At 44.8% G+C, this 27484-nt stretch overlaps 1 protein-coding gene across 1 annotated transcript; it reads left to right on the top strand.

The window, feature by feature from the left end:
- Positions 1-2067: 2067 nt before the first annotated feature.
- LOC141476784 (dnaJ homolog subfamily A member 1-like) lies at positions 2068-27027 on the top strand. The gene is made up of 5 exons (XM_074165584.1): positions 2068-2199; positions 6184-6361; positions 7624-7728; positions 7835-8062; positions 27020-27027. The coding sequence occupies exons 1-5, from the start codon at positions 2068-2070 to the stop codon at positions 27025-27027; spliced, it is 651 nt and encodes a 216-aa protein (XP_074021685.1).
- Positions 27028-27484: the final 457 nt, after the last annotated feature.

Here is a 27484-nt window from a genome sequence, read left to right as displayed (position 1 = left end):
CAGTCTTTGATAGGGATGAAAGCCTGGAGGAGGCTGTGAACTGTCCTTGAGAAACAGAAGTATGAAGAAGTAGCTACATGATAAGTAAGTGATAAGCGGTACTGCCTCCGGGAGATAGAGAAACATCTGCTGCGCGTGGACAAGAGGACTGCACTAATTGTGTGAGCGCTCTAGGCGCGTGAACAGAGACTGTAAGCCAATCGTATAATTGTTGCTAGTGTGTGCTCTGCTTGTCTGTCTTTATATACTCTGTGTGAACTTGAATAAAGGGAGAACGACCATACTCATATTGAGACTCATCGTTACTCCGGGTCCGTCTCCCACTCCGACACCACTAGCTGCTGGTGCTGAGCCCCTTACTCATGCTGTTTTCCCCCAGTAACTGCTTTTTGGGATACATGCTGTTCCCACCCCAGTGGCTGGCCGCCAAGATCCCCCACCTGCTCCAGTAGCTGGCACTGAGAACTCCACTTGCTCCAGTAGCTGACACCACAGGCCCAGGGCACCTACACCCCCAGTCTGATTCTAGTAGCTGGCACCAAATCTACTCACACACACACAGAGTAGCTGGCACCTGGTCTTTGCAGCACACATACACACGGGCTAGAGAGTGAGATTATGCAGGGAGCTAGTTAAGAAAAGATTTAATAAAGATAGAACAGACTGTGGTGATCAGGCACAGGACTCAGCCAGAAAAGTGTACTAACCAGCCCCATTTTACAGGCAACTGGCCCCTTTTATACTCTTTTCTGTCTTCTCCCACTTTGTCCCTCCCCAATTCCCTCCCCCTACACATTGCTTCATCAGTTGGCATCGTCCCACTGGCCCCCTCTAACATCCTGGACCCTCAGGTTTGCATCTTTATCAGTTGCAAAGTCCTGGTTTGCCTGCTGTTTCTTGGTAACCCAGTGTGACTGACCAGGTTTGTTCTCATCACCACCTGTCATTTGTTGGTCAAGTTTGTCTCTGTATGTTCTTTTTTTGACCAGATACCCTTAAAGGAGCAGATACTCTCCTTCCACATACCCTTAATGTAGATATCATTGCAGATTTCTCTGATCATTTTGGAAAAGCAAAGATAATTGAAGAACAGATGTAATTTTTGAATGGAAAGAATTTTGAAAGTTTAGCTTGTTTTACCAACCATACTGGTCACTTATGGTTGTACACTTCCTTCCATGTGGATAATTAAAACAGACTAATATAACTTCCTTCTCTCCTTGCCTTCACTAAGACAATTTTTTGTTTTCAATTGAATGGGAATATCAAGAGTGGCTCCTATCTGTCTTATAGCTCATATAAACTGTTTACTAGTTGCCTAGTCTTGCACAAATACCAAAGTAAGTTTTTAGTCATATTGTCATCAACTGACAGAAAAAAATTCCCCTTTTGTCCAAACAGGCACAAGCTGGTGAGATAGCTATGTTGCAGGATGACAACTAGACAAATATTAAAGGTGAAAGTTTTCATACCCATCAATATTATATCTAAAACTGGGCTTAAAGCCCAGTGTTGGTATCCATTCACTGAATTTTCAAACCAACTAAAAAGGACATTTAATAGAGGGAATCAGAACTGAACTGCTACCACGCCCTGGAAATAATTCACTAAGACATGAATATAATGAACACTGCGACAAAGCTGCTCCCCGTGCATACTGGGAACCGCGAATAGCCTAGGGACCATTCATAGTTTTGCGCACGGCCCAGGACGCGGCTAAGGGCCAGTGTGTTTTGGGAGTTGCAGTTTGGGGTGGACCGCAGTGTTTGCCGGGAACTGTAGTCTAGGGAGGTAATCACAGCATGACCGACTCATAGCCTGTTACTGGGTCTCTTCCCTTTGATTCACCACCCCCTGAACAACTAAGAGGGTGGGGTTTCCGGGGGTGGGGTTTTTTGTCGGTTCAAAATTCCCCGGATGTGGATATTAGTTTGGAATTTTCCAGAAAGGTTGTAAATTGTAAGTTCTCGATTTTGTGTAGTATATTTTGATTCTTTCCTTTGATGAGGGGGTTGGTGTGTCCGTATGTTGGGATTAATTGCTTAGTGTTCTTGTAGGTCTGTCGCCATGGTGAAGGAGACCCTGTATTATGATGTGCTGGGGGTGAAGCCCAGTGCTTCTGCTGAGGAGTTGAAGAAGGCGTACCGTAAGCTGGCATTAAAATATCACCCTGATAAGAACCCCAATGAGGGTGAGAAGGTTAGTGTTGAGGGAGCGGGAGCTGGACCGAAGCTGCTGAAAGGGTTGGGATGGAGTCACCCCTGATTTATGCCTAGAACAGTCCACCAAAGTTGTCCTTTCCTTCCAGTAGTTTGACTTTCCCATTCAAAGGTGAAGAGTGTTTGGCTTTGTTCATCCACTGGAATGCAGAAAAAAGCATCTTTTAAGTCTAACACTGTAAAGTAGGCATTGTTTTCGGATACAGGTGCTAGCAGGGTATAGGGGTCAAGCACCGTAGGATGTATATCTTTGGTTATCCGGTTTATGGGCCTAAGATCCTGCACTAATCAATATTCCTGGGAACGAGGCTTTCTCACTAGTAAGATCAGTGTATTATATTCAGATCAACATTCTCTGATCAGTCCACACTGTATGAAGGTATTTGTCAGAGGTTTGAGGCCCTTACGAGCTTCCAGCCTAATAGGATATTGATGCACCCTCACCGGTTTGGCCCCCTCTTTTAGTTATATTTCTATTGGACTTTTTTTTGCTTTACCTGGTTTCTTAGAAGCTCATACCAGGGGAATTACCACATCTAGTACAGTGCTCAGAATATTCTCCTTGGATTCTTCTGATATTTCATGTGTCAAGCAAGCAGATCTGGGTTCTCCAGGCTGTTTCAGGGAAGGATAAGGAGCTGTATGGCATTCTCAGAAAAGGTTACTTGTGCATTTAGTTTGCATAGCAAATCCCATCCCAGCAGCGGTAGGGGGCATTCTGGCATATATAGAAAACTCATGGGTTAATTTGGTGCCTCCAGTTGTGCATTCCATAGGTTGCAAAAATGACCTGAATGTTCTTTTTCCCATTTTCTACTCTGCCCTGGTGAGGCCCCATCTGGAGTACTGTGTCCAGTTCTGGGCTCCCCGGTTCAAGAAGGACAGGGAACTGCTGGAGAGGGTACAGCAGAGGGCTAGAAGGATGATTAGGGGACTAGAAGATCTCTCTTATGAGGAAAGGCTGAGGGACTTGGGTCTTTTTAGTCTGGAGAAGAGAAGACTGAGGGGGGATCTGATCAATGCCTATAAATACTTAAAGGGTGGGTGTCAGAAGGATGGGGCCGGTCTTTTTTCAGTGGTGCCCAGTGACAGGACAAGAGGTAACGGGCACAAACTTGAACATAGGAAGTTCCATCTAAACATGAGGAGGAACTTCTTTACTTTGAGGGTGGCAGAGCACTGGAATAGGCTGCCCAGAGAGGTGGTGGAGTCTCCTCTGGAGACATTCAAACCCTGCCTGGACACGTTCCTGTGCAATCTGCTCTAGGTGGACCTGCTTTGGCAGGGGGGGTTGGACTAGATGATCTCCAGAGTTCCCTTCCAACCCCATATCATTCTGTGATTCTGTGATTCTGTGAATCTAGAGTGTCATGTATTTGCCTTCACCAGCGACCTGTTTCTTCCAGCCAAAGAGGAAGGGGACTTGGCTGTCTCTGTTACATGCTTTATGTGTGTCCTATATGTAGGTGGTCTTGAAGGCAGTGACTTGTCTCTGTCAGTCTTTGTAGCCAGCCATGTCAGTGTCTGGATGTCTGTGTCTGGGATACATGCTCAGCTGCACTACTGGTTGAACCTGCAAATAAGAAAGCAGCAGCCATGTCCCTCAGTCTGGGCAGAGACCCCAGGTCCCCAGGCTGGGCTCCAGCATTCAGACAGGAGGAATCCCCAGGCCCTGGAGCTCCTGGAGGTCGTGGATGCCTATAATATCCCTGAACAGTAATAACATTTACCATAGTACTGTAAAAATCTTTATCTTCTAGCTACAGTTCTAAGTTGTAAAATTGTTGGCATGTTGGCATTCAACGCAATTACAGTACTGTTTTGGAAAATGTTATTAAATTTCTTATATAATCTAGGAAGAGGCTTTACCCCTGGCAAATCTTCCATATACCATGCAGTTTTATCTGTAAGAGTTGAAGGCAGCTCAATTTAGTGCTTTAATTAACATTTAAAAGGTATTGTACACTGTTGGCCCATGTGAATTACTTTATTCATGAATTGGCTCTATTGAAAATAGCTAGCTGTGTCCTATCTACAGGCATCGGAAATGTTGTACATGAGGTGCACCATTTAAAGACTTGATGGTCAGTTCCAGCATAACATAGTGATTTAATCCTCCTACTTCTGCAGTAGGAACTAATGAATTTCAACCTGGCTTGTGTGTCGACAGCCTATATACATGTGCAAAATATATGTGCAAGAGGTATAGCCCCCTGCAGCAAAAAATATGCAATCTTAGGTTTCTGTACAGTTGTGCAAGCATGGGCTTAACTCGCCTTTTTCTATGTTCCTAGGGAAATACCCCTGCCTAAGTAGCACATATATGCCCATTGTTATCAAGTACAATCCTACTCTGACACCATAACCAGCTTACTACCTGCAAAGGAGAAAAACACACACAAACCCCCAAACCAAGCCATCAGACAATTTCTCTACATCCTATTAGAAACTGAGGGATGACTTGCACAGAAATCTGAGTAATTGCTTACAGAACAACTCGTTTACAAAGAGCTTCTAAAGGAGATTAAGCTCTCATGAGATCAGAAAGAAAACCTTTACTGAAGTTTGGGGACAACATGAAACAGAAAGCAGTAGAAATATGTCACTAGGTTCTTGTGACTAGTAACAATAGCATCCCACCAGCAACAAATTCCTATTGGTTCTACTTCCATTGAAAGATATGGTGACATGCACAGATGTCAGTTAGGTGCCATCATTAGGGTCACTGTTTTGTCGTTAGGATGCGAGGTGGCTGATCACCAGGTTGCTGTCACTTAATTACGAGCACATGACAGTTCAGACATTAAAGGGGGTTTTGGAGGCCTAGGACACAAGGTGGTGCTCTTAAATATGGCTCTCATACTCTGATGCAGACCCATGTCACATTAATTTCTCAGTATCAGGACTGGCTGAAGTCCTTAGGCCTCCAGTAGACCAATTCATAGCCTTCCCCCTCCTGACATACTGAGGGTAGAGGATGTAGCTTTTTCTACAGCAGCACCTGTTGCTGGTAGACAGCTCAAGTTGTCCAAGCAGCCCTTGTAGATTACTACAGGCTCTTGGTGTGTCCAGGCAACCTATGGGGTCAATGCTTTTTCCATGCTGCAAGTAGTAAAGTAAGCACTAGTAATACAAGTCATTAGGGCAGTAGGATCAATACCTTATCTCGTGACTTGAGTATGACTCATATAGCAGTATGGACATGGGCTAGGTACTGAGTTTTCACATTTATGGCATTTACTAAAATGTGCTTGCTCTGCGAAGACAGGCAAACACAGCATGGTGCATCAGCCAGGGTGTGGCATGTCAGTTTGCGCAGCACTTTGTGCAGAACGGTGTGCAGGAAGGGCGCCTCTTTGAAGGAGGGAGAACTTGAAGGACACATAACCCAGCAACCAGACACTGTTCTATGACCATCTGCACAGGTCATAGAATCATAGAATAGTTTAGGTTGGAAGAGACCGTAAGCTGGCATTAAAATATCACCCTGATAAGAACCCCAATGAGGGTGAGAAGGTTAGTGTTGAGGGAGCGGGAGCTGGACCGAAGCTGCTGAAAGGGTTGGGATGGAGTCACCCCTGATTTATGCCTAGGGTCTGACTATAGCGTGGGGCTTGGATGGGGAGATTATAAAGACCCTTCCAGATATTGTTGCTGCTTTTGGAGGGGAGAGGTTTGGTTTGGGGGGACCCTATTGTCTGTGGGGAGGGAAGCGTTCTCTTGCCAGGGGCCTGGTTGGAGTGGGGAGGGGTCTAATGGTAAATTGAAGGACCCTGTGGGGGAGGTTGGTAGGAATGAGAGCCCCTGGTGAAGAGAGAGGGGTTCTGGCTGGACCTGACTGGGGGAGGGGGGGCGGAATGGGCACTTGAGGGAGGACTGTCAGGTTGAGGACAGGGGGAATGGACTCCTGGGGGAGCTGCTGCTTCAGGATTGGGGTCTGAGGCTTAATGTGCATCTTTCACAGTTCAAACAGATTTCCCAAGCCTATGAGATACTGTCTGACCAGAAGAAGAGAGATCTGTATGATAAAGGTGGTGAGCAGGCTGTCAAAGAGGGTGGCTCCAGTAGTAGTTTTGGGTCACCCATGGACATATTTGACTTGTTCTTTGGAGGTGGTGGCAGGATGCAAAGGGAGAGACGAGGTAATGTTCCTACTTCTGATGCTGCCCTAGACTTAACAGTATGACCATTGTACATGAAAGAGTGCTGAAGTTTGCCTCGGGTGAACAGTGTGGCTTGCAAGACTGCATCAAGGCTATTATCTTATAGGCTATGATCTTATAGCTGTATTCCGGAAACTATCTAAAACTGTTGTTAGCCTTTAAAGCCTAAAATGAGTAGGGGAAAGGGGTGCCTGTGTAATGAGAAGGGTACTCATTTTATACACTGGTAGTTTAGATCTGTGAGTTGTCTTATGTTAATTTAACACCTAGCTAGACTCTGCATTTGGGAAGCCTTTAAGGATAAGCCTAGCTTTTAATAAAATAGAATGGGAATGGGATGGTAAAGTATCTTACTTGGTAACTAAGGTACTGTAAGTGTACTGTCAAAATCTGAGTTTTTAAATCACTTCTAGCTGAAAGACCTTAGTTAAAAGTAAGAACATATAAATGAACAAAGCCATTTTCATTTGAGATGTCCTTGTTCTTCTGTACTGGCCTGTCCAGTGGAATTGGGTTAAAGCTGCAGTAAAGCTAAAATGCCAATCCAAATTGAAGTTCAGACCGATAGTATCGGCAAAGATGTCAATATTAATTTTAAAACTGTGTTTAAGAGTAGTGCTGACTATATAATTTCTTAGTTCATATGCAGTGCTGGTAAATAAAAGAAAAGAAGGTCTTTATCAAAATGTCATACAACTTCATATAGCAAAACATTTTCAGTAAGCAAGAACTTGTTAGTTGGATTCGATTAGAACTTTATTTGGCAAAACCAGTTCCTGATTGTAAAAGCCCAATTGCCCAACTGTTTTGGGTAACTTCTGAGGGAAAGGGGAGGGGGGGGGGAGGGGTGGTGGTAGTATTTCATTGGCCGTAGGAACTATCTCCTACTTCCCTGTAGTTATCCAAACATACCTGTCTATTTTCACCCTTTAGACAACGCTAAAATCTTAAACCTAAATCTCAGTGCATTTTGTTCTTATTGCTTATACTTTCACGGAGTAGTATTATGGCTCTTTCTGAAAAAGATTACTAAGAAAACAATGATAATCATTACATAGTTGTAAGATAAAATAGGAAAAAGCTATTGATAACAGCAGAAGTAGATATATAGGAAGTGTTAAAGATTTTAAAGACTTATTCTAATGCAATTTGAACATAGTAATATGGGAAACTTATAATTTTGGGCTCAAGCTATCAAATTTGAATAAATATACTCTCCCCTCCCTCCCCTTCCCTTATAGGCAAAAATGTTGTTCATAAGTTGTCGATAAGCTTAGAAGATCTGTATAATGGTGCAACAAGAAAGCTGGCTTTGCAAAAGAATGTGATCTGTGACAAATGTGAAGGTAACTTCAGCACTAAAACTAGACATTAGTTATTTCTGAAGCTCCAAATATATTTTGACCTTCTAGTTTCTTCTGGAAATGTAACTGATTCTCACTCTGTCATCAGGTCATGGCGGTAGGAAGGGTGCAATAGAATGCTGTCCTAATTGCAGAGGCACAGGCATGCAAATCAGAATTCACCAGATTGGTCCAGGAATGGTGCAACAGATTCAGTCTGTATGTATGGAGTGTCAGGGGCATGGGGAGTGTATAAGCCCCAAGGACTGGTGCAAGAGCTGCACTGGCAGAAAAATTGTTAGAGAGAAGAAGATTCTAGAAGTTCACATTGACAAAGGTAAGGGTTTTACTAACTTGGAGTATTATATTTAAATAGATCATCATTGGGGTTGGTTGATTGTGGGGGTTTTTAGCACTAAAACAGGAGCTTCAGTAAATGCATGGTGTTAATCACTTGTTATAATGAGTAACACTGTTGGATATGCATTCAGTACAATAGCCTGTTCCTACTCTTTAAAGGTAGACTTGCCTTTAAGCAAGGGTGATTACTTGTGTATTAGTGTCCGCTTACTATATACATTACTAAGTGTTAATCCCAAAGCTTGTAATGATGCAAATAGTGAACTAATCTCCATAAGAGCAGGTTCAGAAACAAAAATACTGACCATTTAATTGGATTGATAAAAAGCAAATACATCACTTAGCTTATTAAGCAAGTTTAACTATTATCTTGACATTTTGGAGACCCTACAGAATCTGATCACTTTTATAGCATTTTACTGTGAATGGGAGGACAGGTCTCCTGAAACGTGAAGACATTGCTAAGCCTATAATGCTTAGAATTCATTTTGTTATGTCGCCCTGATAACATTGTGCCATACAGATGTTCTGGTCTGTATCCTTTATGTCTGGCAAAACTTAATTCAGAATTTAAATCCCCAGAATGATAAAGGGACGTGAGGCTATTTAGCAGCAAACACTTTTCTTCAGAGTGGGCTGCTCAAAAGTAGTTGGGAACAGTCTTTGGAGGAGTTGGAGTTGAAAGATAAAATGCATTGGCAAGCATGTGGCTTACAATTGACTTGTACCTAACAGTAATCAGTAACTATTTTACATCTCTACTTAAGCATGCTTTATGTAATGTCTCATCTTTAAGAGGAGGAATATGATAGTAACACTAAAATTGAAGCTTGGTAAGAACATATCACCAATATTTTTAAACACTGTTTTAAAAGTTACTGAAAAGAGAAAAATATTTACTATTGTAGTCATCCTGTTTTTTTTTTTTACCTGGTAGCATGAGGCTGCTAGAATTAATAGTGCAGTAACCCTTCTGTAGGTGAAGTTGCTTTCTTGAGTGACAGTCACACTCCTAGGAAGAGTGCTTCCTAAACTGAAGGCAATGAAATCTTTTTTCTCTGCCACACACTTAAGAGACTTATCAACTTCTTAAAGCAAGCTTTGTGTGCAGCATTTCTTCTATGCCTCTTCTGTAGTGGTTGTGCATGATAGAAGCCGTCTTGATAATATTTCCCCCAAGGATTTTTATCTTGGCAGGTGACTAATTTTTACTAGAATGGGATTTTGTGCTTATGAAATGTTATAGTTGAATTTTAAGACAAATCGAGTCCGAAATAGATTTATTAAATATTTATTAAGGTAGGAAAGCAAAAGCAGTGCTGGGCGGCCGGGGAGTCGCAGCTCCACCAAAGACTCGCAAATTCAGGCAAAGCTAAACGACTCCTTTTATCTTCACAGAGGTCGATTGCAACATCTTCGGTACGCCCCTCTTCGGCTTCTTCCGAGGGGCTTCTTGCTTGGGGCAATTTCGATAAGATATCCTCACAGAATCAGCTTATACAATCTATTCTTTTCAGGGTTGATTGGTACAATGGCACACGTTAGCACGACATTAACGGTTTAACATTCGCTCAAGGTAACACATTCTGATGACATTGTGGTTAAGCCTTTCTTGTCAAACAGGGTGTTCCCATGTTTGGTGTTGCCAGATAACATTGTGGACGTGTATCTTCTGGTTAAATAGGAAGTTCTCAAGACTGCTACAATGGGTTCGTTCCTCTTGCTTAACCTGTTTGATCAGCAAATTACCCTTAGTTACTTATTACAATCCCCCCTTTTTTATTTATAAGTGATTTGCTGATCAAACCTAGACAATACCTCACAAGCGGCATCTAATTCAGGATTTTCGTTCGGTATAATTTTCATTTCCAGTTCTGATTGCTTCATCACCATTAGCTGCACTTTTTCTAACCTGCCTTTAAAAAAGGTTACAAGTTTATTAATGACACAGGGTCCAAAAGTCAGAGCCAATAGTAACATTATGAGGGGTCCTGCCAAAGTAGAAATTAAGGTAGTCAGCCATGGTGACAGATTAAACCAAGATTCATACCAGGAGGACTGAGCCTCTCCTTCCCGTTTTCTTTTCTCTAATCCTTCTCTCAGCTTAGCTAACGAATCTCTTACTACCCCTGTATGGTCAGCATAAAAGCAACATTCTTCACCTAGGGCAGCGCATAATCCTCCGTTTTGCATGAACAAAAGGTCCAATCCTCTTCGATTCGGTAAAACTACTTCTGACAATGAGGTCAATGATTTCTCTAAATAGGAAACAGATTTTTCTATTCGGGCCAAATCTTCGTCTACTGCAGCTCTTAGAGATGTTAGACTCTGTTGTTGTTGTACCAAGGAGGTTATGCCAGTGTGTCGCGACGGAGGGAAGACAGGGCCACTCAATATGAGTGATCAGCAAGCTTCGTTTATTGATTCACACAGTTGCCTTTTATGTCCTAACATAATTAGCTCATACATATTACAAAAGTTAAGCTCATGATTGGTTAGTTCTTAGAAAGATCAACTCCGCCCTTGGTTCCTTCTTTACAGTTACTTTCATCCTCTTTTCCCATGCCTGAGCAGCTGCAACCTCCCTGTTATCATACAACAATTATAGTCAAGGACAAGGTGTCCTTGCCAGCCCAGCAGTTACGGGGGCTGAATCCGATGTTTCTCAAGCTTTTGCTCGGCCAGCTGGATCATGTCTACGTGACCCTTCTCAGCTAGCCATTCTCCCACAATTCCCCCGTTTTTATTTTGAATGACACAGGCTTGGTTAAACATCCGTAACACAAGGGTTTTCATACAAGACAACACAACTCACACAAAGCAACGCTATTAGTACAATGATTAAGACTAGCAATCCTGTCTGTAAAAGGTTTCTCAGCCATCCGGACAGACCCAACCAGACTCCAAGAGCACCCCTATAAGGCACGTAGTAAATGGGGAGCGGGGTGTTGCTAGGCTTGCACAAAAGCTGGTTGTGTTGAGTGACCGAGCTAAAGTTATCCACACATTTTCTCGTGGGTCAAACATCTCGCTATATGGGATGGCTCTTATGCTTACAACTAAGGCAACTACTATAAAGCTTTCTATACCTAAATTAACCATTTTCTCTGTTTCAACTTCTAAGCAAATAGCATGCACATAATACCTAGGGGTTACAGACCCCACAGACTGTACAATTAATTTCTGTCTTTGCGACCTCGTGGTTCACACTCAGGCGCAGCGGTCTCAGTCCGTTGGTTTACGGTGATTAGTCGGGTCACCTTCAGTGGCGACTTCAGGGTGGTCGATGGCAGGCCTTACCCAACGGCTGGGAACCCAGATGGTACCTTGTCCCCTATGGTCCATTGTAGAAGGGGTGATTTGCGAGCAAGGGTCAATCCTCCTACTCCCGCGACCGTGGCGCTGCTCGCGTAGGTCGGCCATTGAGCCGGCCATTTCCGTGTACTGATTATAGAAACATCGGCACCAGTATCCAAAAGTGCGACAAGTGAGATGGTTTGGTCGCCGTACTGCACCGTAACCGATCGTCGTGGCCGTTGGTGCAGGCCGATAGTTAGCAAGGCCATTTGTCCCGTAGATCCAAAACCACCTTGCCCTCGAGGTTGCTCCTGCAGCGGTTGAAGGGCCCCCGCAAGATGTGGTAGGGGAATTAATTGCGCCACCTTGGTGCCTTTAGCGATGAAGAGTGGTGGGAATAACGTGTGGGCCATGATCTGGATCTCACCGTGGTAATCTTTATCAATCAGTCCCACCAACACATTAAGTCCCAGCATGGTGGCCGATGAACGGCCTATAAGTAGTGCTCCGACAGCTTGTCCATTGATACAGATTGGTCCTTGAGTGCTAGTAGCAATCCGGACAGGCTTTGAGTCCAACAGGGTACAATCTACTGCTGTTGCCAGGTCCAAGCCGAGGCTTCCGCTTGTGGCTGGTCTGAGCTGAAGGGATTGAGTGCTGCCGGATATGCAGCCGCTTTTTGTGTCGGCGCGGGGCGGCTTTTCCCGCTGAATCGTCCGTTTCCCGGTTTAGAAGCGCGACATGCAGTCTCATTGTGGTTGTCCGACCGGCAGTTTCTGCACCATACTGAGCCGGCGTTGCAGTTCCGTCTGATGTGTCCAGCAGCGCCGCAACGGTAGCATCGCGGGCGAGATGATTCACTAGCATTTAATCGTTGAACGGAGGCTTGCAAAGGAGCAAGGGCTGCAAGAACTTGACTCTGCGTAGCCTGCGCGTGTTCCTTTAAACTATTCCCTAGTTCCTTTACTGCCTCAACTAACATTGCCTGTGGCCCTACCGGTACCTGAGCCATCCTTTCTAGTCCTTCCTCGATAGTCCATGTCCCTGGCAATGTAGCCAAGATGTTGCGTGTGGCCGGATTACTATTTTGTATAGCACACTGCTTTAGTATAGTGCCTCTGAGATAATCGGGCACCCCGGCCGCCTGTATGGCGTCTGCTACTCGATCTATAAATAGGCCAAATGGTTCCTCTCTTCCTTGCTTAATACCCATATATGAAGGGATTTTTTTTTTTTTTTTTTTGAGTGAACGGCTTTTTTCTCTCTCTTTTTTTTTTTTTTAATTTTTTTTTTTTTTTTTCCTCAGCTCGGTTTGCAACGGGGCGTTAGCGACTGCCTGCCATGGCTTTATCAACTTTTTGGCTGATTTATTATCGCATATAACTTCGTCAAACAATTTATCCTCATATTTACGCCATTCCTCGTGTTCAAAAACCGTATCTGGATTATCAAAGCAACCTCTCGCTACTCCATACGCTGATAACCCAGGCAACTCCCTTTTACAATCTATACCCTGAACGCTCCGCTTTTCTAAAAAGCATTTGAGCAAATCATACGCCGCTTGTCTATTCATACCTTCGTCAGCGCGCTGTTGCAGCCTTTCAGACTTCGGCGGCGCGTAGCCGGCAGGACACTCTCTATAGGTGCTCCTGGGCGCGGGGACCTTTTCCTTTAATCCCTTTCGCTCTTGGGCGCGGGGACCTTTTCCTTTAATCCCTTTCGCCTCCTGCGCTGCTTACAGGACCAGCACTGAGACTCCGTTGACCGTGGCTCGCAGGTTCAGCCCTCTGTAGGGTCCCTGTTCGGGCGCCATTTGTCGCGACGGAGGGAAGACAGGGCCACTCAATATGAGTGATCAGCAAGCTTCGTTTATTGATTCACACAGTTGCCTTTTATGTCCTAACATAATTAGCTCATACATATTACAAAAGTTAAGCTCATGATTGGTTAGTTCTTAGAAAGATCAACTCCGCCCTTGGTTCCTTCTTTACAGTTACTTTCATCCTCTTTTCCCATGCCTGAGCAGCTGCAACCTCCCTGTTATCATACAACAATTATAGTCAAGGACAAGGTGTCCTTGCCAGCCCAGCAGTTACGGGGGCTGAATCCGATGTTTCTCAAGCTTTTGCTCGGCCAGCTGGATCATGTCTACGTGACCCTTCTCAGCTAGCCATTCTCCCACACCAGTGGCGGTCCCGGCGACCCCTAAACCAAGTAGAGTAGCTATAGTAATTGCAGATATTGGCTCTCTTTTGTTGATTTTATGTCCTGAATTGCTCCAATGTAAATACATAGTTTCTTCCCCATGTAAGAGGATTCTAGGTACCACAGTAACTTGTACACAAAATTCTGAGGCATTTTTCTTGAGAACAGCAGTGGACAAACAAGGTGTTAATCCGGTTATGGAACATTTTAACTTCCCGTTTTTGAATGAATATTAGTCCTCCTCTATCAGTTCCAGATTCCCAATATCGCATTCCCCAGGTTCGTCCAAATAACCATCCATGGTCATTAGGCTGCAGGATTTCTAATATAACATGCTTACAGTTGCCAAGATGGGAGCCCTCTATGTGTCCATCCCAGCTAGAAGCTGGCGGGTTGCATCCTCTGGGCCCCCATATTATATTTAAAAATCTATCTTTACTGGCTACATCCCAGTTTGAAGCTATGGTTTCACATCCCCAATATGCACAGTAATAGTGATTAGGGAAATTGCAATAGCTTTTCCCTGGATTCGAACTGGGGCAGAGATAAAAAGGTTTTATTGCTCTTTCTTGTCGACCGGGTGGGTCTAGTTCATAAAAGACTAATTCTTCCAATTTAACTTGGAATTCTGGGGGTCCGGCTGTCACATTATACCGAACTTCTATTGAATCTTCCCATCGACCTAAGGTCCAATTGAAGGGTTGATGTTCATTTTCTAAAGTCGTGGTAATTAATACCATTAATAGGATACCAGCTTTCATTTCCCCCACTGTTCAGTACCTCTCTGCCTTCCTCGTCTACTCTTTTGCGGAGAGCAACGGGATATTAATATCTTCTCGGCAGCAGCAGGTAGTCTTCAGGGGGATTTTGCTGTTATCCTGTCAATAATTTCCAAGGTCTAAAGAGTTAGTTACCTCTCAAATATATTTCCACCTGTTTGGTTGTTGTGCCCGTTTCCAGGCAAATCTTATAACACACTGTCTTAAAACTCTATACCAGTCTGTTTCATATATTTCCCAAAGCTCGGGTATTGACAATTCCCACCCACAAAATAATTTACGAATCTCTGCTTGAGCCCGTTGTTCCCTGGTATGTGTCAAATTATTGCGACATTTCATACAATAAGATTGTCTCTTAAATGAAACACAGGACCATTCTTTATCGCAATTTAAACATTGGCAAACAACCCAACATAAATGTCCGGAAGTGGGGTGTTTCACGCAGGGTATTCCACGGAGATCTCCTATACTGGGCAATTCAGGTATTTCTGTCTCCGTCTCACAGCAAAAAGGAAAAACCTGAGGAGTTCCTGTCAGTTTGTATAATCCAGCCCCCCCCCGTTTGGTCAGGTATTCTCTCCTCACTCCAAGGTGCAAAATATACTTTTCGTAGGGTATTTCCAGGTGGTATTTGGAACCATTGATGTAAACTATTTCTTGCTTCCCTTCTGGAGTGGTTCATTTACCGGTCTCGTTTTTCCTTATCTTCATTCGGAGGTCTCCTGGTTCTGACGTTACGGTCCACCTTTCTGGGAAGATAGGTCCCTTAATTCTGCTGGCATGAGTCCATCCTTTTTCTGCTGTCCGTACAGCCGTATCTGTGGTAAGTAAAACAACAAAGGGTCCTTCCCAACGGGGTGTTAGGGAGGTTTCTTTCCAGGTTTTGATTAATACCTGGTCTCCAGGCTGGATTTGGTGTATGGAAATGTCCAAGGGAGGTCTTTGTACTACCAAACCCTTCTTTCTTAGTTCCTGTCTCCTTCTTGTAAGTTCTAAAATATATTCTGTTAAAATTTTATCCTCGACCTTTGGGTGCTCTACTAATAATCCAAAGTCATAAGGCATCCCATACAACATTTCAAAGGGGGATATACCAGTATCTGTCCTAGGTTGAGTTCTAATGTAAAGCAAGGCCAGCGGTAGACATTTAGTCCAATTCATTTTTGTCTCCACCATAAATTTGGTTAGGTGTTTCTTTATTTCCCCATTCATTCTTTCTACTTTCCCGGAACTTTGTGGGTGCCAGGGAGTATGGTATTCCCATTTTGTACCGAACAATTCAGTTGTTTCTTTAATTATTTTGGATGTAAAATGTGGGCCTCGGTCTGAGTCAATTACCGCAATAGTTCCATACCTCGGAATAATTTCTTCCAAGAAGATTTTAGTAACTGTCTTTGCAGTAGCCCTTATCACTGGGAAGGCTTCTACAAAGTGCGTAAGGTGATCAACCAAGACTAATAAATACTGATATCTCCCAACCTTCGGTAATTCAGTAAAATCCACTTGTATTTTCTCAAAGGGCCTTTTAGCCAGTTCACGACCCCCTTGAACCTTCTCCCTAAGTTGTCGTTTATTCACTTTGTGACAGGTTAAACATCCCTCTAAGATCCTTTTGGCTAATCCGTATATTCCGATGCAGGCATATTTTGTTTCAAACTGATCCACTAAAGCCTGAATTCCCCAATGGGTTTTATGGTGTAATTTATTTAGTATTCCTCTGGCTAATCCCTTTGGAAGAATTTCCCTACCATCTGGTAGCAGCCATTTATCACCATCTCTTTTTGCTCCAATTTGTTTTAGCTTATCCAATTCTTGGAGAGTGAAAGTCTTCTCTATTTTTAGCCTTTCAGGTTCCTCTCCCAAGGTCTGAACCATTAACAAGGCAGCCCGTTTTGCCTCTGCGTCGGCTAGATTGTTTCCTCTTACTGTATGGGTTAGTCCCTTCTGATGTCCTTTTACATGGACTATGGCTATCTTTAGTGGACCTCTTAAGGCCTTTAAAACTTCTTGGATTAGTTTTTCATGGACTAATCCCTTTCCCTGGGTGTTAATTAAGCCCCTCTCTTCCCAAATTTTTCCAAAGGTATGCACCACCCCAAAGGCATACTTTGAATCTGTATAAATGGTTCCAATTTTATTTTCTAAAAGTTTTAATGCTCTCATCATAGCATATAACTCACATGCTTGTGCGGACCAAGCTTTATTTAATGGTCCTGACTCTTTTATCTGAAAGGTATACCCGTCCACAATAGCATATCCCGATTTCCGTTGTCCTTCAACCACTCGTGAGGAACCATCCACAAATAATTTCTCCCCTTCGCCTAATTCATCTTCCTCTAAATCCTCCCTTATCTTAGTTTGCAAATTTATTAGTTGGAGACAGTCATGTGTCAAATCTTCCCTGGGTTCCCCATATAAAAATTGGGCAGGATTCTGAACAGAGGTGGTTTCCATTTCTAACCTAGGGGAGTTAATCAAAATTCCCTCATATTTTAGTAATCGACTGTCTGTAAGCCACTTATCAGCTCGTTGTTGCAATACTCCTCGAATGTTATGGGGGGTGTATACCTTTAGTTCACCTCCTAAGGTGACCTTTCCAACTTCTTCTACCAATAATGCAGTGGCCACTATTGCTTGTAAACAAGTGGGCCACCCGCGGCTTACAGGATCTAGTATTTTAGAATAATATCTTACAGGCTTTCTCTGCCCTGCCCACCCTTGGGTCAGAACCCCATAAGCTGTCCCGTTATCCACATTGATAAAAAGTTGAAAGGGTTTACGGATATCGGGTAAACTGAGGACAGGTGCTTCCACCAGGTTTCTTTTCACGTTCTCCCAGCGCTTCTCATCTTCAGGGGTCCATTTTACTAACCCATTTTTAGTTAGTTTTTCGTACAAGAATTTTACTTTACTGCTGTAATTTTCTATCCATTGTCGACAATACCCTAACAATCCCAACAGCTGTCTTATCTGTCTTTTATTAGTGGGCGCTGTTAGGGATAAAATTCCTTTCACTCTTTCGGGATCTAATTTCTTGTGTCCCTTTGTGAGCCAATGTCCCAAATATTTTACCTCTTCTTCAGTGAACTGCAATTTGGACTTAGAAACCTTTAACCCCTTGAGGCCCAAAAAGTTTAATAATTTGATGCTCTCATTTCTGACTTCTTCTTGAGTTTTTCCTGCAATCAATAAATCATCTACGTATTGTATCAGGATTAATCCCTGACTTAATTCGTAGGATTCCAATAATTGTTCCAGAGCTTGTCCAAACAAATTTGGGGATTCTGTGAATCCCTGGGGCAAAACAGTCCACCGTAATTGTTGTTTTCTATGGGTTCTGGGGTCCTCCCACTCGAAAGCAAAATAGTTTCTACATTCTTCTTCTAAGGGACAGGCCCAAAAAGCATCTTTTAAATCTATAACACTATACCATTTATATTCTGGACTTAACCGATTAAGTATAGTGTGTGGGTTAGCCACCACAGGGAACCGGGTAATGGTTCGTTCGTTTATGGCTCTCAGATCTTGTACTAAGCGATAGGACCCATCCGGCTTCTTTACGGGCAATATGGGAGTGTTGTGAGGAGACATACAAGGTTCTAAAAGTCCTTGGACCAAAAGTCTCTCAATTACTGGCTGCAACCCTTCTCTCCCTTCTCTGGAGATGGGATACTGTTTTATCCTAGTTGGCTGGTCTGGGTCTTTTATAGAGACTGTGATCGGTTTGATATTTAATTTTCCCACCGATCCAGGGCTATACCAAGTTTCTGGATTAATCTTGGCTTCATCTTCAGCGGTTAATAAGCATAACTTTACTTTTAACATCTCTTGGTCTACTTCCAAATTAATTCCTAATTCCACCATCAGGTCTCGTCCCAAAAGGTTATATTCAGCTTCTGGGACCAATAAAAATGTTCCCACCCCATCTTTATTTGGGGCTTCTATTGCTACATTCCTTATCAGGGGCACCTTGAAAGGTTCCCCCTTTGCACCAATTACTTGGAGTTTATCCTTTGATTCAACACATCCAGATGGTAACTTTTGGACGGTTGATCTTTCGGCACCCGAGTCCACGAGGAACTCGAACACTTCATGCTGAGGACCCAATTTCAATTTTATCAAGGGCTCGGTAACCTTAGGGGTCCCCAGCAAATAGAGCCCCTGACCCCCCTAATCTTCCTTATAAATCTCCTCATCCTGCATTCTTTTCCGACAATTTCTCTGCAGATGTCCCTTCCTGCGACAATAAAAACATTCTATGTCCTGCGAACCAAATCTCCTTCTTCTCGGTTCTACTGGGCCCTTCCAGGGACTTTCTCTTCTCTTTCCCTGATTTTGCCCTTCCCTTACAGCAGCCATCAGGATTCTGGCTTGTTTCTTCTGACTTTCTTCTTCCCTTCTCACATACACCTTCTGAGCTTCTCGTAGTAACTCATCTAACCCCCTCTCCTGCCAGTCTTCTACTTTCTCTAACTTTCTTCTTATATCTGTCCAAGATTTAGCTACAAATTGAGTTTTCAGCAGGGCTTGACCCACTTGGCTATTGGGGTCTAACCCAGAATATAGCTGTAAACTCTTTCTCAATCTTTCCAGCCATTCGGTGGGGGTTTCATCTTTCTTCTGTTGTTCATTAAAGGCCTTATTGATATTTTGCCCTCTAGGTACAGAATCCCTAATCCCCTGAATTATCATATCACGGAGATCAACCATGTTATTTCTATGTGCGGGGTCTTGATTGTCCCAATTGGGCCTCTGTAAGGGCCATTTTACATCCCCGGCGGGACCATGCTGATGCCTCTGATCCCAGTGTCTCATGCCTGCCATTCTGATCATTCCTCGTTCTTCGTTTGTGAACAAGATCTTTAAAATAGACTCCATCTCGTCCCAAGTATAAATGTTAGGCCCGAGGAATTGATCAAAACGTTCTGCTACCCCTAATGGGTCCTCTAACAAGTGTCCCATTTCTTTCTTAAATTCCCTCACATCCCCGGAGCTGAGGGGTACAGATACAAATCCAACTCCGGGTTGTGGTCCCCCCATAGCAGTCTCCCTTAAGGGATACAATAAATTTTCCTCCCTTCTTTCTCTGATTTGACTTCTAGTTATTCTTCGATTAGAAGGAGGAGTCTCTTCCTCAGGTTCTGTAGGTGCTGTTGGAGGGAGATCTTGCTCAGGACCTTGTGGTGGCGGAGGAGGGGGGACATAGGGTGGGGGGGACACTGGAGGTTCGTCTATGTCCCACCTTTTCTTTTTATCATTTTTCTTTTCCTTTAATGGAAACAAATTGGCGGCCTGAGCCGTGCTCAGGATCCATAAAAAGGCATATTCACTCTCCTCCTTACTAAATGGTCGTTTGTTGTTAATGTATATGTTTAATTGTTGGCATATCCAATCCTCTAAGGATCCATGAATTGGCCAATATAAATCTTTTCTTATCTGTTTTCCTCCTCATATTTCCATACAATAATAGACCAATTTCTCCTTGGATTTCCCTTTTAGGGAAGGGGAACTATCCCAATATCGAATCATTAGGCCAAATGGGCTATCTTGGGGTATATCAGGGAGCCCACCCCCACCCCGTATCTTCTGTATGGAACCAGAAGCCTTACTTTTCTTCTGTCCCATCTTCCGGGAGCGCCTTCTCTCACTCAAGTTTCACTCGCTTCCCTCCGTTCGTGGCCCACGCCCTCGCAGACAATGGGAACCGCACTATTAGGAGGTCCACACTCACTTCGTCCGGTGGGCTACTAAGCCCAGTGGACGTCTCAGTCACTCGCACCCCGGGTACCCAATCCCCGACCGAACGGAACCGCAATATACTTATTCACTCCCGAGTCTTCGTCCGGCTCTTTGTGCACAAAAATTACGGGGAACTGCAGTTTTCCTTTCTCTTTCTTTTTGCTTTCCTATCTCAGTTCGGAAAATCCAGGTGAGCTAAGTCGGAATCTCCTCCAGGACCATCCGAAGATGGGGGCGCCCTCCCAGAGTTGAATTCTGAGTTGGCTGTCTGGATCCGAGTCACGGCACCAAATTTGTTATAGTTGAATTTTAAGACAAATCGAGTCCGAAATAGATTTATTAAATATTTATTAAGGTAGGAAAGCAAAAGCAGTGCTGGGCGGCCGGGGAGTCGCAGCTCCACCAAAGACTCGCAAATTCAGGCAAAGCTAAATGACTCCTTTTATCTTCACAGAGGTCGATTGCAACATCTTCGGTACGCCCCTCGGCTTCTTCCGAGGGGCTTCTTGCTTGGGGCAATTTCGATAAGATATCCTCACAGAATCAGCTTATACAATCTATTCTTTTCAGGGTTGATTGGTACAATGGCACACGTTAGCAAGACATTAACGGTTTAACATTCGCTCAAGGTAACACATTCTGATGACATTGTGGTTAAGCCTTTCTTGTCAAACAGGGTGTTCCCATGTTTGGTGTTGCCAGATAACATTGTGGACGTGTATCTTCTGGTTAAATAGGAAGTTCTCAAGACTGCTACAATGGGTTCGTTCCTCTTGCTTAACCTGTTTGATCAGCAAATTACCCTTAGTTACTTATTACAGTGGTGTCAAACAGTGGAATGGATTTCCTGGAGAAGCTGTGGGGTTTCCATCCTTATAGTTATTCAAAACCCGACTGGACGTGGCCCTGACCAACCTGTTCTAGTTGACCCTGATTTGAGCAGGGGGATTGGACTAGAGACCTCCAAAGGGTCACTTCCAATCTCACCTATTCCATGATTCTTTGATAATTTATCCATCTGCATTTAAAAGGCCCCCTTACTTACAACACAGGATTGAGCGTTCTTAAGTGTTCAGGCTGTTCACTTCTCTATGTTAAAATTACTGCTTTTAAAGTGATTAGGGAAGTCAAGAGTTGTTTCTGACTTCTCTTGAAATAAAAGTTTTGTTCTGAGCTCACTGCGTTTTGTTTTCAGTCTCACTAAAATTACTGTATCTACTTCATTTCCAGTAGCCTTCAGGTTATTGTTTTTAATAGCAGAAAATATTAACTCATTGTTTGGCTGAAGAGTTTCAAATTAAGATTTCTGAAAGCTTTAGCATTTCTGCTTAAACACTTGCAGTGGTGTTTACTGCAGACTAGGGAGATTCAGGTGATCCATTGAATTGCTAAAATGGCATTGAATAAAATTCTTCGGCAAAGGGTTTTTGAATATACTAGACCACTGAGGAGTGGAAGGGAATATTACATGGATAAATGACTGGCTAAAAAGTAGGAAACCAGGTAAGAATATAATTCCCTCTGATAAAGAAACGTGATGGGACCCTGAATGAGTCCTAAAAAGAGCTGCACTGGGGACCTTTAATTTCTTTTAAACTCTGAGGTGGTGACTTGTAAATGATACAGAACAGGGTAAGGAAGATGGAAGTTGGTTAGAGTTGCAGAATGATTGCATGATATAATGCAACAAACGTGGCAATTAGTTGAATGTTAAATATAAAATTAAGTGCATAAACTTAAATACTTGCACAATAGTGGGGTCTTGGAAGTACCAAAATGTTGGTTGTAACAGATCTATAAATAGACCATCTCAATGCTAAGAAACAAGTAAAATGTTAGGAATTTGGCAGGGGCGGGACATGACGGATGGACACATGGGACGATGCCAAAACCAATTGCTGTCTATATAAAAAGCTGTGATATGCCTGCACCTTGAATACTGTATGTAATGCAGATTTACATTGCAAAGTGTGGTGGACTGACCCCAGCCAGCAGCCAAGCACCCACAAAGTTGCTTGCTTACTTCCCCCCCCCGCCCGCATTCTGGGAGAGAGAATAGGAAGAGCAAAAGCAAAACAAAACTTGTGGGTCGAGATAAAGACAGTTTAACAGGTGAAAGTAAGTCACAAATCTAAAACACAGCACCACATAGGCTGCTATGAAGAAAGTTAATAACATCCCAGCCAGACCCAGTACACAAAGATAAAGTAGAATCATAGAATGGTTTGGATTGGAAGGGACCTTAAAGAGTTCATTGAGTTCCAACCCCCCTGCCATGGGCAGGGACACCTCCCACTAGACCAGGTTGCTCAAAGCCCCATCCACACAGAATCACAGAATCACAGAATCTTAGTGGTTGGAAGGGACCTTTGAGATCATCGAGTCCAACCACATTAAAAAAAAAAAAAACAAACAAAAACACACAAACAAACAAAAAAAACACAACACAAAACCAAACAAACAACAACACCCCCCCCAAAAAAAAAAAAAAAAAAAAAAAAAAAAAAAGCAGCATCCATCAACTAAACCCCACACACAACACCCCACCACAAACCAACAATCCCGGGCACTAGAGCATGCCCTGAAGAGCCACGTCTACACGTTTCTTAAATACCTCCAGGGATGGTGACTCCACCACCTCCCTGGGCAGGCTGTTCCAGTGCTTGACCACTCTCTCAGTAAAGTAATTCTTCCTAATATCTAATCTAAACCTCCCTTGCCGCAGCTTCATACCATTTCCTCTGGTCCTGTCATTATTCCCTTGGGAGAAGAGGCCAACCCCTGCCTCTCTACAGTTTCCTTTCAGGTAGTTGTAGAGGGCAATGAGGTCTCCCCTCAGCCTCCTCTTCTCCAAACTAAACATGCCCAGTTCCCTCAGCCTCTCCTCATAGGACTTGTTCTCCAGACCCCTCACCAGCTTGGTGGCTCTCCTCTGGACACGCTCCAGCACTTCAATGTCTTTCCTGTAGTGAGGGGCCCAAAACTGAACACAGTACTCTAGATGAGGCCTCACCAGTGCCGAGTACAGAGGCACGATGACTTCCCTGCTCCTGCTGGCCCGCTATTCCTGATACAGGCCAGGATGCTGTTGGCCTTCTTGGCCGCCTGGGCACACTGCTGGCTCATGTTAAGCCGGCTGTCCACTAACACTCCCAGGTCCTTTTCTGCCGGGCAGCTTTCCAGCCACTCTTCCCCAAGCCTGTAGCGTTGCTTGGGGTTGTTGTGACCGAAATGCAGAACCCGGCACTTGGCCTTATTAAACCTCATCCCATTGGCCTTGGCCCATTGGTCCAACCTGTCCAGGTCCCTCTGTAGAGCCTGCCGACCCTCAAGCAGATCAACACTCCCACCTAGCTTGGTGTCATCCGCAAACTTACTGAGGGTGCAGTAAGACTGAGGGTGCATCCAGACTGGCCTTGAACACTTCCAGGGATGGGGCATTCACAACTTCTCTGAGCAACCTGTTCCATTGCCTCACCTCCCTCACAGTAAAGAATTTCTTCCTAATGTCTAATCTAAATCCACCCTCTTCTAGTTTAAAACTGTTACCCCTTGTCCTATAGGTACACTCCCTCATAAAGAGTCCATCCCCATCTCTCCTGTAGGCTCCCCTCAGGTACTGGAAAGCTGCTATAAGGTCTCCCCAGAGCCTTCTCTTCTCCAGGCTGAACAGCCACAACTCTCTCAGCCTTTCCTCATAGCAGAGGTGCTCCAGCCCGCTGATCATCTTCGTGGCCCTCCTCTGGACCTGCTCCAACAGGTCCATGTCCTTCTTGTCCTGAGGACTCCAGAGCTGGATGCAGTATTCCAGGTGGGGTCTCACCAGAGTAGAGTAGAGAGGTAGAATCACCTCCCGCGACCTGCTGGCCACGCTATTTTTGATGCAGCCCAGGATGCCATTGGCTTTCTGGGTGGCAAGCTCACATTGCCGGCTCATGTTGAGGTTCTCATCCACCAAAACACCCAAGACACTCTCCTCAGGGCTGCTCTCCAGCCATTCTCTGCCCAACCTGTATTTGTGCTTGGGATTGCCCTGACCCAGCTGCAGGACCTTGCACTTGGCTTGGTTGAACTTCGTGAGATTTGCACGGGCCCACCTCTCAAGCCTGTCCAGGTCCCTCTGGATGGCATCCCTCCCCTCCAGCGTGTTGACTGCGCCACACAGCAAATACCTTATCCACTGAGTGGTCTATCCATCAAATCCATGTCTTCCCAGTTTAGAGACCAGGATGTCATGCGGGACAGCGTCAAACACTTTGCATAAGTCCAGGTAAATAACGTCTGTTGCTCTGCCCTTATCTAGCAATGCTGTAACCCCATCATAAAAGGCCACCAAATTTGTCAGGCACGACTTGCCCTTGGTGAAGCCATGTTGGCTGTTATCAATCACCTCCTTATTTTCCATGTGCCTTAGCAGAGATTCCAGGAGGATCTGCTCCATGATCTTGCCGGGCACAGAGGTGAGACTGACCGGCCTGTAGTTCCCCGGGTCTTCCTTTTTTCCCTTTTTTGAATATGGGGGTTACGTTTTCCCTTTTCCAGTTAGTGGGAACTTTACCAGACTGCCATGACTTTTCAAATATAACGGAAAGCGGCTTAGCAGCTTCATCTGCTATTTCCCTCAGGACACGTGCATGGATTTCATCAGGTCCCATGGGTTTCTGCTCCTTCAGGTTCCTTAGATGGTCTTGAACCTGATCTTCTCCTATAGTGGGTGGTTCTTCATTCGCAGAGCCCCTGCCTTTGCGTTGTGCGACCTGGGCAGTGTGGCTAGAACACTTGCCGGTGAAGACCGAGGCGAAAAAAGTCATTCAGTACCTCAGCCTTCTCCATATCCTGGGTGACTAGGTCTCCTGTTTCCTTCTGGAGAGGGCCCACGTTTTCCCTAGTCTTCCTTTTATCCCTGACATACTTATAGAAATTTTTCTTGTTGCCCTTGACATCCCTGGCCAGATTTAATTCTATCTCGGCTTTAGCTTGCCTAATCTGGTTCCTGGCTGCTCGGACAGTTTCTCTGTATTCCTCCCAGGCTACCTGTCCTTGCTTCCGTCCTCTGTAGGCCTCCTTTTTGCTTTTGAGCATGTCCAGGAGCTCCTTCTTCAGTGTCCAGGAGCTCCTTCTTCACTGAGTACAGTGCTTCCCTGTACTCAGCGCTGGTGAGGCCACACCTCGAGTATTGTGTCCAGTTTTGGGCACTTCAATACAAGAGAGATATCGAGGTGCTGGAGCGAGCGCAGAGGAGGGCAACGAAGCTGGTGAAGGGCCTGGAAAACAAATCATATGAAGAGCAGTTGAAGGAGCTGGGACTGTTTAGTATGAGGAAGAGGAAGCTGAGGGGAGACCTCATCACTCTCTACAACTACCTGAAAGGACACTGTAGAGAGGTTGGTGCTGGTCTCTTCTCACAGGTAATTAATGACAGAATGAGAGGGAATGGCTTCAAGCTCCAGCAGGGTAGGTTTAGACTGAACATTAGGAAAGAATTTTTCACAGAAAGAGTGGTCGGGCATTGGAATAGGCTGCCCAGGGAGGTGGTTGAGTCACCATCCCTGGATGTGTTTAAGAGACGTTTAGATGTGGTGTTGGGGGATATGGTATAGGGGAGAACTTTGTAGAGTAGGGTAGATGTTTGGACTCGATGATCCCAAGGGTCTCTTCCAACCTAGACGATTCTATGATTCTACGATTCATCCATGCAGGCCTCCTGGCTTTTTTGCCTGACGACTTCTTTCTTGGGATACACAGCTCCTGAGCTTGGAGGAGGTGATCGTTGAATGCTAACCAGCTTCCTTGGGCCCCTATCCTCTCCAGGGCTTTATCCTATGTCACTCTACCAAACAGATCCTTCAAGAGGCCAAAGTCTGCTCTCCTGAAGTCCAGGGTAGTGAGCTTGCTGTGCACCCTCCTCGCTGCCCTAAGGATCTTGAACTCTACCATTTCACGATCACTGCAGCCAAGGCTACCCTTGAGCTTCACATTCCCCACTAGCCCCTCCTTGTTGGTAAGGACAAGGTCCAGCATGGCTCCTCTCCTTGTTGGTTCCTCTATCACTTGGAGAAGGAAGTTGCCATCGCAGGAATACTGCGTCCAGTTCTGGGCTCCCCAGTTCAAGAGAGACTGGAAAGAGTCCAGCGTAGGGCAACAAAGGTGATTGAGGGATTGCAGCATCTCCCTTATGAGGAAAGGCTGAGAGAGCTGGGACTCTTTAGCCTGGAGAAGAGAAGGCTGAGGGGAGACCTTATCAATGTTTATAAGTATCTAAAGGGCGGTTTGAGGGAGGATGGAGCCGGACTCTTTTCAGTGGTTCCCAGTGACAGGACGAGGGGCAACGGGCACAAGCTGGAACATAGGAAGTTCCACTCAAATATGAGGAAGAACTTCTTTACGATGAGGGTGACAGAGCACTGGAACAGGCTGCCCAGGGAGGTTGTGGAGTCCCCTTCTCTGGAGATTTTCAAGACCATGGATTTTCCTTCCATTCCAACACTCCAGTCATAGGAGCCATCCCACCATGCCTCTGTGATGCCAATAAGATCATAGCCCTGGAGGCGTGTGCATGTCTCTAACTCCTCTTACTTGTTTCCCATGCTAGGTGCATTTGTGTCTGTGCTCTTCAGCTGGGCACCTGATGGAGCTGACTTATTGGCTGGAGTGGCTGCAATTCCTTTGTTCTGCTCTCCAGGTGGCCTTCATTGGAATTGTTTTACCCATGTTTCCCTTTGGCTCCTATTGCCTCAGGACCTCCTGGCCCAGCCCAGCCCCTGGCCCCATAAGAATTCAAGTGTGCTGCAGCGTATCCAGCACATCTCAGAGCAACACGTTTGATAATATCCCCCTCCCCCATCAAGTCTAGTTTAAATCTTGGTCAATGAGCCCTGCTAGCTCATGAGCTAACACCCTCTTCCCCCTTTCAGAAAGATGAGCCCCATTCAATGCCAGCAAGCCTGGTGCCATGTAGGCCACTCACTGTCAAAAAACACAAAATTGTGGCGGTGACACCAGCCACGGAGCCATGTATTAACAGACTGAGTGCATCTGTTTCTTCCAATGTCACTGCCTGCAACTGGAAGGAGAGAAGAAAAGATATCCTGTGCTCCAGATTCCCTTCTTAACCTTCCCAAGGCCCTGAAGTCTCTTTTAATCACCCTTGGGCTACGTGTTGCCACTTCATCCCCACCCACATGGAAGAGCAACAGTGGGTAATAGTCCGAGGGCCATACCTGGCTAGGAAGTTTCCTAGTGATGTCTCTGACCGGGGCCCCAGGGAGGCAGCAGACTTCCCTAAGAACAGGGTCTGCCTGGCATATTGGACCTTCTGTTCCCCTCAGAAGGGAGTCACCCACAACGATAACCCATCTTTTCTTCCTCGTGGAGGTGGT

This window comes from Numenius arquata, chromosome W, assembly GCF_964106895.1.
Source record: "Numenius arquata chromosome W, bNumArq3.hap1.1, whole genome shotgun sequence".
In the NCBI taxonomy this organism is placed as follows: Eukaryota; Metazoa; Chordata; class Aves; order Charadriiformes; family Scolopacidae; genus Numenius; species Numenius arquata.
This window is presented reverse-complemented; position numbering and strand designations above follow the sequence as displayed.